Genomic DNA, 18453 nt, shown 5'->3' on the forward strand with positions numbered 1-18453 from the left:
ATGAAAAAGCAAAAAAAGTGCAGAAAAGAGAGACAGAAAAACATTAGACTGGGATATGGGAATTATGGGAACAGATGTAACATTCAGATTGTTAAATGAATGGGCAGTAAATAGGGAGCTTGTCAGCATAAAGATATAATTGTAACCAGATATCTACTTACATTTTTCAAAAAGGAGAAGAAATAAGATAAAATGAGCGGGGAAGCGACTTGAAGATCTGTTTCTCTGAACGTCCATTAGGGTCGAGGACATTATTCCCCACTCAGTTTATCTTATTTCTTCTCCTTTTTGAAAAATGTAAGTAGATATCTGGTTACAATTATATCTTTATTCTGACAAGCTCCCTATTTACTGCCCATTCATTTAACAATCTGAATGTTACACCTGTTCCCATAATTCACATATCCCATGCTAATGCTTTTCTGTCTCTCTTTCTGCACTTTTTCTGCTTTTTCATGTGTTTCCATGTGGCAATGGTGTTGTGGGAGGTTTTAGCCGGGGGTGACGGTTTGAATTGCCAAGGTCATTGGGGCAACAGTATTATACATCAATGTTTAATGTACATGTAGAATGTGATGAACGTATGCTTATTCTTTCGTTCATAGAATACGTCAAAAGCTCCTGAGGAAGCGTTATTGAACGCGCAACATGTAGAGCAAGCTGAGTTGAGTTATATATGATACACTGTCTCTTCAAAAACTTCATATTATTGTTAAAAGTGAATTGCTCGGTTTTCTGAATTTTTCAATATCAATCTTAATTATGTAGATGGTGTAATCAATATGCTCATAGGCACAATCTGTGAATATATGGAATTTTATGTATGTGTTTTTTAGTTCTATTTTTGTACTAAATACTATTTTTAAAAAATATTTTTTGTGTTATGCCTACAAAGTCCATCATCCAAAATTTCTTTCAATAATCTCAAATAGCGGGATGTGGCATTATTTATCATTGTGTCATATCCACAGTACCACTGTGTGGTGATACAAATTCTTAAATAGCACTAAAAAAATGGCACTTTGCTACAATGTAGTAAGTGTACACCTTGTATAACAGTGTCAATTTTCTGCTCCCTCAAAATAACTCAACACACAGCTATTAATGTCTAAACCACTGGCAACAAAAGTGAGTACACCCCTAAGTGAAAATGTCCAAATTGGGCCCAATTAGCCATTTTCTCTTCCTGGTGTCATGTGATTCATTAGTGTTACAAGGTCGCAGGTGTGTTAAATTTGGTGTTATCGCTCTCACACTCTCATACTGGTCACTGGAAGTTCAACATGGCACCTCATGGCAAAGAACTCTCTGGGGATAAAAAAAAAAGAATTGGTGCTCTACATAAAGATGGCCTAGGCTATAAGATTGCCAAGACCCTGAAATGGTGCTGCAGCACAGTGGCCAAGACTATACAGTGGTTTAACAGGACAGGTTCCACTCAGAACAAATTTATGACAGTAATTCCGCGCTTAGGACTATAGAAACAAGGAAAGACTGCTGCCCCCCTATAAATGAAAATCAACCAGGTGAAATCCAAAAAGTAAAAGAGTTTTAAACAGGGGAATTGGCGCTGTCCAGCTATATGTGCATGGGTAGTGATTCGTATAAGTGCGGAAAAAATTTTTTTGTAAATACGTGTACCAAATATTAATATTGTGCGTGTAACAAATGTGTTTGCAAGGGCTGAGGTATCTCAAGTGTAAACAGTACACCTAATAGGTGTGATGTAATAAAGTGCAACGTGCTCCTAAAATATATGCAAAAATGCCATTATACCAAATAATTATATGTGTATAGAAGAATGTGCTTATAGATTGAAAAATGGCAGAAAAAACAGAATCCAGTATTTAAAACAGTCCATAAAACACTGGAGCTGACAGTGCTCCGATAACCGGCTCTCAGCTGCTGGGCAGCGTGGTGTGGCTGAGACTACGTTTTTCGTCACTAGAAGGACACACTTTTAGGATTGTTTGATTTTGGACACTCACTTTTTATAAGTCATTGTTTTCTACATAAAAAAATTTCCTTTCTATTTTGGACTTTTTTATGCACATATACTGGGAATTTCTATTTTTATTTTTATTTTTATTTTCTTATGAAATAATTGTTTGTTTGGATTGTCAAATACTGGTTTGATTGCCACAATTGTTTATATACTGGATTCTGTTTTTTCTGCCATTTTTCAATCTATAAGCACATTCTTCTATACACATATAATTATTTGGTATAATGGCATTTTTGCATATATTTTAGGAGCACGTTGCACTTTATTACATCACACCTATTAGGTGTACTGTTTACACTTGAGATACCTCAGCCCTTGCAAACACATTTGTTACACGCACAATATTAATATTTGGTACACGTATTTACAAAAAAAAAAATGTTCGCACTTGTACGAATCACTACCTATGCACATATAGCTGGACAGCGCCAATTCCCCTGTTTAAAACTCTTCCACTTAGAACAAGCCTTGCCACGGTCAACCAAAGAAGTTGAGTGCACATGCTTAGCGTCATATCCAGAGGTTGTCTGTGGGAAAAAGATGTAAGAGTGCTTCCAGCATTGCTGCAGAGGTTGAAGGGGTGGGGGGTCAGCCTGTTAGTGCATAAACCATACGCTGCACACTGCATCAAATTGGTCTGCATGGCTGTCCTTCCAGAAGGACCCCTCTTCTAAAGATGTTGCACAAAAAAGCCTGCAGTTTGCTGAAGACAAGCAGACTAAGAACATTGATTACTGGAACCATGTCCTGTAGTCTGATGAGACCAAGATACACTTATTTGGTTCAGATGGTGTCAAGCATGTGTGGCGGTAACCAGGTGAGGAGTACAAAGACAAGTGTGTCTTGCCTACAGTCAAGCATGGTGGTGGGAGTGCCATGGTCTGGGGCTGAGTGAGTGCTGCCGACACTGGGGAGCTACAGTTTATTGAGGGAACCATGAATGCCAACATGTACTGTGACATACTGAAGCAGAGCATGATCCCCTCCTTTCACAGACTGGGCCACAGGGCAGTATTACAACATGATAACAACCCCAATCACACCTCCAAGATGACCACTGCCTTGCTAAAGAAGCTGAGGGTAAAGGTTATGGACTGGCCAAGCATGTCTCCAGACCTGAACTCTATGGAGCATCTGTGGGGCATCTTCAAACGGAAGGTCGAAGAGCGCAAGGTCTCTAACATCCACCAGCTCCCTGATGTCGTCATGGAGGAGTAGAAGAGGACTCCAGTGGCAACTTGTGAAGCTCTGGTGAACTCCATGCCCAAAAGGGTTAAGGCAGTGCTGGAAAAAATGGTGGCCACACAAAATATTGATAAACCAAAATAGTCACGCTGATCAAATATAGTGAAACAACCATAAAACTAAAACCTTAAAACGCTGTATATCACTTGAGTGTAAAAATATCTATATAATACATATAATTGCATATAAAGTAAAGAGTTATTCATGAAATAAAGTCTCTGAAAGATAGCGAATGAAGCAAGTTCTATAATGGTAGAAATCCAGAAGGATGAAAAAAGATTTCCAGGGCTTTTACCACCACCAAGGGAAAGAGATGAAGCTCTCCGTGTGGCAATCACCTGAAGGAATGGAGACTCTTACCAGAAAGGAGTGGACCTCCTGTTGCAACAAGGTCACACACACCTGCAGATATAGCCCCTTGCGGGGTCTGAGATGAATCCTGGCTCTAGGATGCGCAGGCAGACTGGGGGCATCCTTCTCAATTAATGGCCACCGTCTGTCTCCCGTCCTCTAGAGCACAATCTTCCAAGTTAGCATGGAGCATGTAGAGGAACAAAGGCTCCAATAGTGCGTTATCTTTTAAAAACTGGTTTATTGTATAAAATCTCTAGTTGGGTGCCCAAACATCATGAAAAACACTTGCCGGCAATAAAACTCGAAACACCCGCACATTCCGGGGTCACATGGAGCGTGATGACATCAGCGTGAAGCTTCGCCCAAGGTTATAGTTTTATGGTTGTTTCACTATATTTGATCAGCGCGACAATTTTGGTTTATTCATTTTAGTACATGACTATATTGCATGTTTGTGTTGCTGCTTTTTCTCACAAGATTTCTCACAGTTACTATTATTACTAGCACGGTATACCACTTCTACAATTTTTTTGACACAAAATATTGACACTTTGGGCCCAATTTGGACATTTTCACTTAGGGGTGTACTCACTTTTGTTGCCAGCGGTTTAGACATTAAAGGCTGTGTGTTGAGTTATTTTGAGGGGAGAGCAAATTTACACTGTTATACAAGCTGTACACTCACTACTTTACATTGCAGCAAAGTGTCATTTCTTCAGTGTTGTCACATGAAAAGATATAATAAAATATTTACAAAAATGTGAGGGGTGTACTCACTTTAGTGAGATACTATATATTGCCCGCTGCACACATTAACTGTAAAATATAACCACATATCCTGTTGTAAATAAATAGTATAGTACAGTATGTAGACAAATACAGGCTTGGAATTTTAGTTAGTATACTCTTTCCCCTCCACTGGTATCTTATATGGTTATAGATGCCATGCCTAAACATATGAATATGGCTATAAGTAGGACTTATGGTATATAGGAGTATACAAATAGTGTATGTGTGCCTAGGCTACACCCCTTATAACAGAGTTGGCACAGGTTGCAGCTTATTTAATAAAACAGTGCAAGGGAGAATAATTTTCTTCAAATTAATGTAGCCCATAGCTACCAATTTGGTTTGAGTTTACAGTAATCAGATCAGTAAAAGATGAATTCAGACTGCTTGCTAAGAGTTACTGTATCTGTATGCAATATGCTCTTTAGAGTTAAAGTGTAACAAAACCCATAACAGTGAAATCATGTTGTATATGCTGTAAAGCATGCTTGTTATACTCACTGTGGAACCTAAGGGGTTAATCCTCCGAATTGTGTAAAAAAGCTGTTTGATCCTGTCTTCTCTGATCCTCTCCTTCTTCCACTGTCCCCTAATAAATTCCTGATAACACAGAGTCTAATGGAGTCAGGCTACACATGCTCAGTTTGGTGTGTATTGCTAGAGAGGTGTTTTTTTTCTTGGGAGGGTGCACGTGATCGGCACAGGGCCAATTAGCACTGTCCAGACAGAGGGTCAGGGGTCTTGCAGTCTCATAGGACAGTCAGAAAACTCATCCTACAAGCTTTATCCAGTGCTTGGCTGGACACTGATAGAAGTCACAAGATTGCTCTAACTGCTGATGAGAAAAGGTATTTAGCAATTTATATTTACAAAAATAATTGCATTTCCATGTTCTGTGTACTGTGGGAGACCAGATATAGTGAATGCAGGGTCCTGGGTTTAGTAACACTTTAAATGGCTTCTATGAGCTAGAGACAATAGCACCACAGGGTGGCAGTAAGTATTAGGGTGCCTCCACTTGGGGTGAAGGAGCAACAGAAATATCTTTGGACAGCAGCATTGTCAAACAGGAGGGACGGGAGTGTTAGATGTACAGTACTAGCAAACTTAGATACACTAACAACGTGGAGCCAAACTCCAGGTAAAACTTTAAAAGCAGTTACAGCAACAGTATTTTTTTACTTTTGGTTTTACATCTCCATTGTGTTTGATAGGAAATAAAAGAAAGAAGACTTAAAAAAGAAAAGGATGCAGCCATCACATCTAAGAATTGGTAAGCGGCACTAAAATAAATGTTTACTTTTTCAGTAATACCTCTTTAAAGCTGATAATTGCACAGTAGGTAGGGATGAGCCGAACACCCCTCGGTTCGCACAAGAACATGCGAACAGACAAAAAATTAGTGCGAACAAGCGAACATTGTTAAAGTCTATAGGACATGAACGTGAAAGAATCAAAAGTGTTCATTTTAAAGGCTTATATGCAAGTTATTGCCATGAAAAGTGTTTGGGGACTCGAGTACTGCCAGAGAGGACATTTATCAATGCAAAAAAAGATTTTTAAAACTGACGTTTTTTCAGGAGCAGTGATTTTAATAATGCTTAAAGTGAAACAATAAAAATGAAATATTCCTTTAAATTTTGTGCCTGAGGGTCCCCTTAGTCTGCCTGTAAATTAGCGCATCTGTCTCGTGTGTTTTACTGTGCCGCAGCAAAATTACATTTCTAAAGGAAAAAATTTCATCAACAAGTGCTTGCGGCTGTAATGTATTGCTGGATCCCAGCAATATAGATACAAAAAATCAAAGGGACAAAATTGGCATGGGTCCTCCCCCCCCAGTCAATACCAGGCCCTTCGGGTCTGGTATAGATTTTAAGGGGAACGCCACGCCAAAATTAAAAAAAAAAACATTGGCGTGGGAGTTCCCTTTAAAATCTATGCTAGACCCAAAGGGTCTGATATGGATTTGGGGGGGACCCCACACTGTTTTTTTTTAGATTTTCGCTTAAAATCTATACCAGACCCAAAGGGCCTGGTATGGACTGGGGGGGGGCGGGGACTCATGCCATTTTTTTTCTTAATCCTGTCATAGGTTTCCCCTTAACCACTTAAATACACTTTATTATATACTGTACACTGCACTATATACCCTGCACTATATTATATACTGTACACCGACTGCACTATATATATATATATATATATATATATATATATATATATATATAAGGAGGGGACATGTTCTCCAATGCAAAAATGTATTTTTTATCTGATTACTCTTCAAAGCATAACAATGTAATGCAGTGCTGCTACTGTACAGTTACGAGCATACCATGCTCTTCCTCAGGCTCTGTGCAATAATCTACTAACAACCTCATATTTTTATACCAACACCACTGGGTGTAGCCTCACAGGTGTATCCCATTACTTCCATTATCACTCCAATTCCAGCTTACGTTCGACTCGAACATCGGGCTCATGCCTAACAGTAGGTCACCCAGACTTTAGGGGGTTCTAGGGTGCTCTAGAAATGCATCAATACTACATGCCAAAAACCTGCATGCTATTACAGGTACACTTTAAGAACAGTATTCAGTTTGTTGACAACATGCATTAAGAGAACATTCCTTCTAAAAACTGCTAAACACCACAATTGAAAGACTAGTACCATTACTACAAGCCTTGCATTTAGTAATCAATGCTTACCTGCGATCTCCAGCTACACTTTCCCCGTGCATCTCTGAAAATTGACATCTTTTTACACTGATTCAATGAACCATTCTTCAAACTGGCGCACGGGGAATGCTGTTGTGGAGCAGAAAGTATCTAAGAACTTACTTAATCCCACATGATGCTTATGAAAAGGAAGTTCCAAGCTAATCCAGAAAATAAGGATTGGAGGATCAGTAGAAGGTGTGTGGTGTATAAAACTGTAGACAAGTATATGTTTCCTAATCTTCTGATCTGCTATTGTGTCTTATGCTAACAGCCTGTCTGGGATTGTGGTCTGTGCCTCAGCCTACATAAGAAATGCAAGCATGTGTGTTTATATTCTTTCCTAAGTATTACAGTGCATGGAACATCATTTTGTGGTCCAAAAAGGCTTACAATCTAAAGTTCCCATCAAGATCACTCTGTATAAAAAGGAACATACAAACTAAATGGCCATAATAGGCCCTTGTGCTAGCAGCTAGTGGGGATAAAAACTGGAGATCAGATTTCAGGTCATAGAAGTTACTTAAGTCATTTATTTAAGAAAGATGATCAGAGGATGATGGCATCAAAATAATAAGCAATAACTATTACAGTCACTTTTTCCTGCTCCTTCAATCCACACTTGTGGGATTAACTTGGAGTGACCCTTTAAAATCTATAAGTGCATGCGCACAAGTGAATGAACTCTGCTGGTATCAAAAAAATGGTACATATTCTAAATCCCCATGATTGTTCAACACATAGGACAACTTCTTTATGGTGGATATTTTTAGTGATTGTGTTAAAATATTTGGGAACAAATATAATCTAACTGCCATTTCAATTTAAATGTTTCAATGCATATTCCTTGTTATGTGTGCATTAATGTTACACGCCTAAAAAGTTGCATTAGAATTTAATGGTACTATATGGATTTCTGCATCCCTAAGGGAACCAGACATTACTAATACCTACAGTAGAAAGTAAGTTCTTGGCCAAATGCAGGGATCATTTCAATATATGGAAAAGTTAAGGGAATTAAACCAAAGGGTACATCAGCCTGGAAAGAGAAACCATACCAAATGTACCATGTGCGCTTGCTGAAACCCTGTAGAGACTGGTAACAAGTGTCTGCTCTGGTTAATGCCAGGGTCCAAAGTTGATCTTGCCTATATGAATCATGCTACCATGTTATACAGGTCACAAACTCAAGAAGCAAAGGAATTTTTATAGAAACATGGAAAACTTTTTAGACCGGCCTAGGTCATTGACCATGTGATCCTCACAGAACACAATGTGAAGATCCATGTGAAAACATATATCGTTGCTGAAGTTCTTAAAAAGGCCATCTGAGAATAACTTAGGAAATGCTAGCACTCAAGGTCATTGAAGAATCACAGAGTGAAGGTCAAGCACACTTGCATTAGTACCAAGCCACAATGCACCTTGTGATTCTGCAAAAACTTTAGAAAACTCCATGGACTACCTAAGTTTGATGTGTATCCCATTCCCCGGGTTGACAAATTTATAGAAGGCTTGGGACCAGCCAAATAAATCACCACACTGGAACTCACCAAGGGATACTCGCAGATACTCTGGGCAAAAGAAGCCAGGAAGAAAATCACATTTTCTACTTTGTAGTGCCAGTTCTAGAACAGCATTTGGGTTTCATTCTGCCAATGTTGCCCTTCACATGGAAAGGAATAAATTGCTACACCCTCTTCAAAAAAAGTACCTTAGTCTATCTGGATAGCAAAGTTTTCTTCAGCACAGATTGGGAGTTCAATCTTCCCTGGTTCAAGCAGTGTTAGACTCTTTGAGGAGAAGGGGTTTTACTGTCAACCCTGAGAAATATGCATTTGGAATTGAAGAAGCAAGGTACCAGTGGTATATTGCGGCTATGGGATCTCCACTGACCTAACAAAGAAAAGGAAGTCAGTGATGATCCAGTGGAATGCTGACACTGAAGAAACTTTACTGAAGCTTAAGGCCACGTTATACTAACAGCCATTGCTGGTTGCCCCTGTTTTTTTTCCCCAATAATTTATTGTTCAGACAGATGTCTCAGTTGAAGGTTTGGGAGCAGTCTTGACTCAAGAGGTCAATGAGGAAGCATGTCAAGGTTTTTCTTAGAAAATGATGGCTGTCAAGAACAGCGACGATGTGGTGAAGCAAGAATGCCTGGCTATAAAATGGGCTCTGGACTCTGTAGTACTTTCTGCTAGGCAGGAGATTCAGTTTGGTGCTGAACTATGCCCCATTGCCTGGATGAAACAAAACATGCCAATGCAAAGGTGGTTCCTGTCTCTCCACTACCTCCGGGTTGAGGGGGGGAGGGGAGGTTAGATGTACAGGACGCAAGGGATGGGCAAAATATCTTCACAATATTTGGATTATAGTCCTTTTAAGAGACAGGAGAGGGTTAATAGACCTGTAGGAGGGGGTTAAATGCAGGAAACTCTGAAGAACACTTGGGGTAGTAGAAATTGAGAGTGCACAGAGAAAGCTGTTTGAACTACTTAGCTGGTGAACACTGCTAAGGTCTGTCTTTGCTGGCAAATAGTTCTCTGGGCAGTGATAATCACTCCTGTGGGTTAAACCCCTGAGTTGGTGAGACCTTATTGTATTTTCTTTGTGTTGAGGATAAGCTGACTTCTGTTATTTGTGTTGGATAAAAGCATATTTTTTGGTTTTGCTGCCGAAAGAATTATTTTGATGGTCACTTTTAAATATAAAGCCTGTTTCTGTTTATTATACTTTTTGAAAAATAAAGCCTCTTTCTGTTTAATTTAAGTCAACCTTCAAAGACCTAAATGCTAAATTGCACTAGAACTACCAACACATTCTAGGGCCCAGAAACCTATATATGATTGCTAGGAGAATGATAAATCACAACTCGTCACAAAGAAAAATCAAATACAAGCTGAATATCCAGCAAGTCCAAAGTCCACGCTACTGTGCCTTACCCAGCCCCTAACACCAGCCATATGGAATATAAAATAGTACCAGCATCTGAACATTCACTATAAAATAGACCTTTTAGTAATATGAGATTTAACCAATTCAGAAATGGAAATCTCTTGTACAAAAAGTCTATTTTTTGTTTAAAATGCATGTTTAAAATCTAAATTTCAATGTAACATTTTCAGATATAATTCCTTAAATTACACATTGTAAGTTAGTGAACTGGAATTCATTTATCAAAGTTGAAGGAAAGGGACATGATGAAGTATTTAACTTCTTTTAACTGCACTAATAATCGTAGCTAAAATCTGATTGGCTGATATGGGCAAAACAGGTATTTTTATGTTCTTTGGCTTTATACATGAATTTCAGTGTACATTTGCTATTAAACAATAAAACAGAGTGTTAATTCATAAATTACTTAATTTACTAAGTAAATTGCTTTACTTAAAATAATCCTAAAGCCAACATTTTTGCCATTTTTGGTGGATTGGGAAAAAGGGTAAAATCCCTGTCGTTTTTGTTTTTTTTTTCTGTCATTTTCTGTGGAAACAAGAAGTAGGGGGAAATCTCTATTATACAGTTGTCACTGTAACAACTGTCCTTACTGGGAGGTTTCCTCTCTTTCCCCATTTTGGTAATTACTAGGACAAATATATAAGATGAATCTTCCTAGTATGAACACAGACAGAAATAGAAATCTGTCAGGAGATCTACCCTTTATCTCTCCTAATTTTTTTTTTTTTTTAAAGTTTTGGCTTTTAGATACCCTTAAGAAATTTGAAGACATTACATCAAGTAAAATAAACTTGTGTAAATAACATCATGAACTTTGAAAGCATGCATCCATTTATGAAGGTTATTTAAATCCATAAATTTACAGGCAGTCAAATGAAAAAAATGAATCAATTAGTTTTAGGCACCCCTTCAAGAGGTTGCCCAGTCCCTGCCTATTGGGGCCCACAGGAAGCTGCAAGGAGCCACGTTGATGGTGGATCTCCGCAATGACCTTGGGGTGTTGGGGGAGAGGCAGCAAGCTGTAACCTAAGTGGGAGCACACTCCCTATCAGGTGGAGAAAGAACTTTTTTCCACTGACCCCTGTGTACGATGTGGTCACAGACAGCCCTGACCCCATCAAGAAGCGGCTCAACTGTAATCTGCTGAGACCTTGCGTGCTGAGTGGGGACTGTTACACCAAGCCTGTCACAGACAGAGAGGATGACAACCCCGTGGATGTTCTGTAAGTCCAGGAAGTCCCCTTCAAGTGGTATCTGCCTCTCATCAAGCTCAGGCATCAGGCCCCAGCTCATCCAAAGAAGGAGAGCACCACTGACTCATCTACAGACAGTTCCGGGGTATTGATCCGAGAGGCTACCAGTCCTGCTGACTCCCTGGACTGGCTGTTGACTCCCCCACAGATGCAGAACCACACACAGAAGATGACGCTTCTGAGGATAACCCTGTAGAGGACGGTGGGGCTCGCTGCCAAATTCGGTCTAACCCCGGGCAGCTCCTTGCAAAGTACTCTGATTATGTTGTTTGAGTTTGTTTTTCTGCTGTCATTGTAATATGTTTCTAACTGGTGTGTGTGTTGTTCCTTATTATATTTTGAAGCTGGGGACAGAATCTGACAAACGGGGGGGGGGGGTGTTGGCAGGTGCGGTCTGTACTCCCCACTGTAGGTGACGCTCGGCCAAAGTGTCAATACAGAAGGGGAGGGACTACGTTCCTTTATGATTTTCAGCAGTTGCCAGGGGAACGGCTGTCAAGTTGGATGCTGGTGCCCATCATGACCTCCGCAGCCTTCTTGGTGCACATTGTGGGAATGGTTAGTGTAGGGACAGGTTCCCTGTGTGTCAGGGACAGCACTTAGCGGCAGGGAGAATTTCCAGAGGAGTAAGCAAAGCACAGGGATTAGGATATCTCCTCCCAGGAAGCGGCCGATTTGGGTGTGAACCGGCCAGGCCGCATTCCTGTTCTTCGCTGCAGAAGCTGTTGGCATTATCTCAAGATAACGCTCCTCTGTTACTGTTTTGTTTGTGGCTCTGGCCGGCTGTGCCTACCCACTGGGCCTAATTGTGCACTGTTGGGACTTTCTTAATACACTGTTCTCATTCCCCTCGCCCTCAGTGTTTTCTGCTCGCCAACACACCACACTGTACCCTACTTTCATGGATATAAATGCTGGGGTATTTCCTGACACCTGTTACAACTGAAGAAGTGGATTGGAGAAGCTATGGGGCGTCTTCAGCATTACAAAACACAACAGTTGAATGAGACTAACTACTACTTGCTATCTAAATTGTATCTGTATCACACTTAATTTATTTGCTTTGTACTGCTCTTATGCATAAGGTGCCATCATTCAGTAATATATGTACCTTTGGTATGTTATTGTCTGTTAATGTACAATTATGCCTTTCTTTTACTGCATTAATAAAAGTGTATTGAAACTAAATTGTATCTGTATCCAAATGAAAGCAAACATTCACCTTATACACAAATTGCTTCTTGAACACAAATTCCAAGCAGGATGTCCAAAAAAACAAAACAAAACTTTATTCTAAATGCTGTGGCATTAAAAATTAACCCTACACAGTGTGTTTTCAGATCCTTGCATATATGATTTTCTGCTAAGCTTGCCAGTTATCAATCTTTCACAATTCAGACCAGCAGCATTCAGTCTTCAGGAAAATCTGCGAAACCCCTCAGGAACCTGCTTCTGTTTTGTATTTAAAGGGATTTTCCACAGTCATAAAGAAATTGAAAACACTTGGTGATGTTCCAGTCAGCATTGGGACATTAACCCTCTGCAATCCTCTGTTAATCAGCAATTTTAGAGGAGTAACCTAAAACTCCAAAGATCTTTGAGGTCAGAAATGCATTGTGGCAATAAAAATCAGAATTTATTGCTAAAAACTGAAACTGAGTTGGCCTTATATTTCAGTTTTGGGTGACTGCTGGCATGAGTGTAGCTAGTGCTGGGAAGGTGCCCTGCAGCTGCTGGTGGGTGCAGTGATTGCCCACTTTTTTTTGTTTAATGACATTTATGCAGCTGTCAGCTTCTGTCCCATCCACTGGCATGTCTGTCAGACCAGTAGCTGAGGGAGTGCTCTGAAAACTCCTGCTTGTCTCCATGCTACAGGTCACACAGTTGGCAGGCAGGTCAGTAGGCAGGGACAGAAGCCAGTAATTGTATAAGTGATAAATTGAAAAAATTTACAGGCGATCACAGCGTTGGGACCCAGGGAACTCACCAGCAGATGCAATGAAGTTGTCCATTGAGTAAATTTCAAGGTGGGATGGGGACATCATGATGGGTGCAGTTTTGTCCCGGGGGGTGGGGGGATTGTATTGGGAGGAGGGAAGAATATTTTGTTTTGGGAGACACTCTCTGCCAGGGGAGGCCTGCCCATTAAGGGTGCATGGGCGCCGCCCCCCATCTATGCGACCGGCCCCCATGCAGGATGCCGGATTCATGAATTCCAATGGGGGGGTGTTTTTTGAAGCATGTGATTAGAGCCAGAGGCTCTAATAGGCTTCACTGCGAACCGAGCCCACCCAGTTGTGTGACAATAGCGAAGGAGTATTTTCGCTATTTTCACACTGATTCTCCTCCTGGCCAATCAGGAAGCGGGTCTGAGACCCTTTACCCGATTGGCCGAAAGGAGAAGCGTTTTGATTGGCCTCTGAGGAGGAGGGAGATGGAACCCGCCCTGATGCCCATGGAGGAGAGAAGGGGAAGCCACCTGTGATGTCTGCTTGTCACCTGGGTGAAGCGCTGCCCGCCATAGATGGGGTAAGTGCTTCGGAACTGACCGATCGGACCCGCAGGTTGAGAGTCAGGACGGGGGGGTGGCTGTGGGTGTACTGTTTGCTGCTCCAGGTCTTTCACCTCCCATGTTGGGGAAAAAAATATGCATACAATGCTGATTCTTTTATACTCACAGGAATTTGCTGTTGTGAATGAGCTTCCAAGATATTCCATTGTATTAGCAAATTTTGTGTGTTGGTGGATGAAAGGATATATGCACAGTTTAGAGTGACACTATTTCCTGCAGTCACATTGATTATAGGATTTGGTATTGTCACTGTTACGCAATGGGCCAAACCTATGGAGAGAGATAACAAGTATTAGGTATACTCAGGCCAGATTAATTGCTTTAAAGCTCCCATATATTCTGCAATGCAGGTCATCATTTGTCATTTATGTATTTGTCTAAAACCAATTAGTCATTTAAATGCAGATCTCTTGAGTACAGAATACACAAAACAGAAAATAGGTTTATATCTTAAAGGTATGATTTTGCTACCATTTTTCAGATGTAAAGTATGTTGGATTAATCTTAAATTAGGCACAGCTGTTTTTTTTTTTTTGTTTTTTTTTTAATCAAAAGTCTGTATTGTTAGTAAATCTCACATTTAAAATCATATGAATCAAAACTATATGTCATAAAACAATTATATACTGACATGTTTTTTATAAACATATTTTATGTATGTATGTCATACAATCTGAGTTATGGAAGCTTTGAGTTGGTCATGTAGCTTTCACACTTCCCTAGCAATAGAATGGCCACAGTGTTTCACAAAACAAATATATGCAGACATTTTTTTACATACATCCTATGTACTGTATATTATTTCATACATCCTGAGTTATGGGAGCTCGGAAGCGGTCAACACTATATGTAACTTTAACATTTCCCTAGGAATGGAATGGCCACAATGGTAATTTTAGAGCTCCTTACTACACATTATAAAGAACAATGCTTACAAATTGTTACCCGGTACCTCGCATCCTTTAATCCAACACAATATTATTTTTTGAAAGAACATTAGAAATCAAACACTAATTTGAAATCCCACTACTTGCATTCAATAAAGTGCTTTGTTTTTACTGTTATAAAATTCTCTTTTTTGGTTGATATCAGAGTTTAGGTTCCATCTCTACTGTCACACCGCTATCAATTTTGAGAAACCACCTCTACTGCCTTCGACGTCCACTCACTTAGTTAGACCCCCAACAGCAATTGATTACTTTGTGGATCTAAAAGTAAAGAAATATTTAATAAAGATTAACTTCTGGACACTGCTTCAAAGAATTGTTTTGACCAGGTCAACCTTTTGTGCCATTATTATAATTTCCTTTGTATCACTGTGTATAACCTACAAAAAGCTTACATACAAATAAGTATGCATGGGTATTTTTTTTTTTTACCAGTCGGACAGTCGGAACAATCTTCTTCTAAAGTCTGCAATATGGTTAAGACTCAGTTGGGAGTGATCCAATAATTCTATGAACTAGTCAAACCCACATCAAAAGAGTGTTCAAAGATTTTGTATACATCTTTTAAATTTGCTTCAGATTCTATCAAAGCTGTAGTTATTATTACCTGTAAGGCTCAATAGCAGGGCCAGTATCCTGAGACAGAATGAGTGCATGGCGTCAAGATGCATGGACTGTGAAGTACCAGGTGCTTTCGTGGTTTAGCTTGAATCGTTTGTGACTTCTACTCACAGTTTCCACTTATCGCTGAGCATCAGTAAATCAACAAGGGCTTTTTCACACACAGGTTTTATCAAGCACACTCCCCAGACATCTCCCAATATGGCTCTGTGGGTATTTGTGTTTTCAGTTGAACTATATATCTGGGTGTGTGCACCTAATACATTTGTAATCTGTTAACCCCTGTCTGTTCTGGGAGGGAATTATGCACTCATTGAACTATGTATGAATTACTAATTGCATATTGCTAGTGTGAATTAGTACACAAGGTTGGTGGTTGTCCACAGCTGGCTTTAATGGATTACCAAAAAAGCATAATTTAAGGCCGGGCATAGACGGCTTAGAATCTCAGCCAAATCAGAAGGAACCGGCCGAGATTTGAACCATGTATGGGCAAGTTTACCAAGTACCAAGTTGATCGATTGTTCAACTTGAGTGCAACCAGCCTGCCGGATTTTGCATGCAATTATCGCTAGCACCTAGTATAGCCACTAGCAATAATCACTGTCTTCTACTGGCGTGGACGACTTCCCCCGCCGGGAGAATACAGTGACTTACAGGAGGGATTCCCCTGTAAACACTATCTGTGTTGATGGGGTAATTGAGCAAATTTCTTTCCTGCAACCTGTGTTTGCAGGAAATAAATTTGCTCCATCTATGGTTGGCTTTATAGAGTGATTCTAAATGTGAAAGTCACCTAAAGTATCAGTCCACCCAAATGCAACATTTTAACCACAGATCTTTCTTGGATACACCAACAGTGAGATCACCCTGCGAGACTGCTGCTGCTGTTTATCTTCAGGCTTTAATTGTTCATACCTTTGCATAGTCTTAACCATCTTTTGTATTTTCCATAATATAAAATAAATAAGAAATCCAATGGGTACAGTGAGACCCTCGTCTAACATTCACTGCATGTATGCAGACCCAAGTGCAGAGATCTTACCAGTAAAAGAACATCATGGTACTAAAAAGAATATCTTTCGAGAGTAGAGGTTTATTGGTTAATACAGACATCTTTCATTTGTTCTTTTAAAATGAACTTTAATTATTTCAAATGACATATGAGCAATGCATATGATTCTCTTGCTGCATTTAATGACAGTGCTAGTGTAAGTGAATACAGAGAATGTTTTGCTTTGCCACAATTTTGTTGTATTACATATGGCAAGTCATAGATTTTGTAACTGTTCACCTCAAGGGACTTATTAAAAACGTTTGTACACAAGAAATACAGGTTCAGAGATATGGTATAGTACACACTCACATCCAGGGTTGTAACTGGACATCATACTTTCCTTTTGCACAAGCTTTGCCCCTTGTGTCATGTGACTATTTTAGTAAACATCTGTTATAGAGTGTGCTGTGAGGCAGCATGCAATCTTCATCTTACTTTACACAACTTTTCAATGATACATACCACTAAACATGAAAAAGGAGAAATGATTTCATAGTTCTTGAACCATGAGTCTTCTGATTCCACTTAGTACTCCTCTCTGATCCCTGCACTCTTCTTCTCATTATAGTTTTATTTCTGATTTCAGTCCCAAATGTCCAGAGGTAGGCAGGAAAAGGAAAATTTGGAAGATTAATAATGCCCCTTCTAACCCATGAACCATTATGTTTATTACAAGGGGTTAAACCTCTGCAAAATTCTTACAAGTTTCATTGGTTTTGGTAAAACTGATAAGTGATATCCACTACCGACTATGGCCAGTGTTGTCTCACAGGGGTAAATATGTCTTCTTGACCCCCGGAAGCAATCAGACCAATTTTTTGGTTCAAATTATTTTCATACAACTAGATGTGCATGGCTATCTTCAAAATAAAAAATAAACATCTGTTTTGTTGGATTGATGCTGACAGTGGTGTTTTAAATCCCTCTCTATTCCTTTTATACATATTGTCTTGCTCAGTAGGATACTGTACAGTTTTTCCTCTTTTACCTAAAGAATGCCTTCCTCTACTGAAGGCAATTGTCCTGCATACCCAATAAATGTTCTTTGATAAGTTCTTTAACCAATTCACCTCTGGAAGGTTTTACCCCTTTCCTGACAAGGCCATTTTTTGTGATACAGCACTGGGTTGTTTAACTGACAATTGCGCTGTTATGCGATGCTGCACCCAAATAAAATTGATGTTTTTTTTTTCCCACAAATAGAGCTTTCTTTTGGTGGTATTTGATCACCTCTGCGTTTTTAATTTTTTGTGCTAAAAACAAAAAAACACCGCCAATGTTGAAAAAAAAACTATATTTTTTTATTTTCTGCTATAAAACATATCAAATAAAAAAATGTAAAACAATATAATTTCTTCATCAATTTATGCCAATTTGTATTCTGCTACATATTTTTGGTAAAAAAAAATCACAAAAAACGTATATTGACTGATTTGCGCAAAAGTTATAGCGTCTACAAACTATGGGATAGATTTATGGACTTTTTTTATTTTTATTTTTTTCAAATATAAATTTTATTGGTTTTAAAGAAAAGTCAGGGAGGGTACAGTACAATAACGACCATAACAGATATGTACATGGGTGATAACATTGATAAGAGCCGACTATCTGTCTAGAGTGTGAAACACATAGCAGTATTATCAATAAGGATTGAGGTAACATTTACAATGACAGTGTTAGACACTCAACACTTTTATCCTGAGTTATTGAGTGGGAAATGTCTCATTGGCTGCTTGATCAAAAATTCATTTGGACTGTCCGATCCCCGACCACTATGAGAGCGGAAAGATCAGAGAGGAAGAAGAAAAGAAAGCACCAAAGTACTGAAAGTGGAATTTTTTTTTGGGGGGGGGGGGGGAGAGAAAGGAAGGATGGAGGTGGGGGGGGTACTGACCCGGAGGGGGTGGGTGTATCGTTGCTTTCATTGTTAATTA

The 18453-nt window shown here is 39.4% G+C and overlaps 1 protein-coding gene across 2 annotated transcripts in view; it reads right to left on the minus strand.

Annotated features, from left to right (window-relative positions):
• Nucleotides 1-15691, minus strand: part of LOC141108125 (V-set and immunoglobulin domain-containing protein 1-like) — a 58561-nt gene extending 42870 nt beyond the window's left edge. The window contains exons 1-3 of one of the 2 annotated variants that reach the window (XM_073599390.1): nt 15449-15691; nt 14001-14164; nt 7100-7198 (exon numbers count right to left, since the gene is read on the minus strand). In XM_073599390.1, coding sequence (XP_073455491.1) covers nt 7100-7198; nt 14001-14164; nt 15449-15512 — 327 coding nt within the window. In that variant the 5' untranslated portion in view covers nt 15513-15691. The remainder of the gene's footprint in view (nt 1-7099; nt 7199-14000; nt 14165-15448) is intronic. The other variant, XM_073599391.1, reaches the window with a different exon arrangement.
• Between the last annotated feature and the right edge of the window lie 2762 nt (nt 15692-18453).

The sequence above is a fragment of the Aquarana catesbeiana genome, linkage group LG09, assembly GCF_042186555.1.
Source record: "Aquarana catesbeiana isolate 2022-GZ linkage group LG09, ASM4218655v1, whole genome shotgun sequence".
In the NCBI taxonomy this organism is placed as follows: Eukaryota; Metazoa; Chordata; class Amphibia; order Anura; family Ranidae; genus Aquarana; species Aquarana catesbeiana.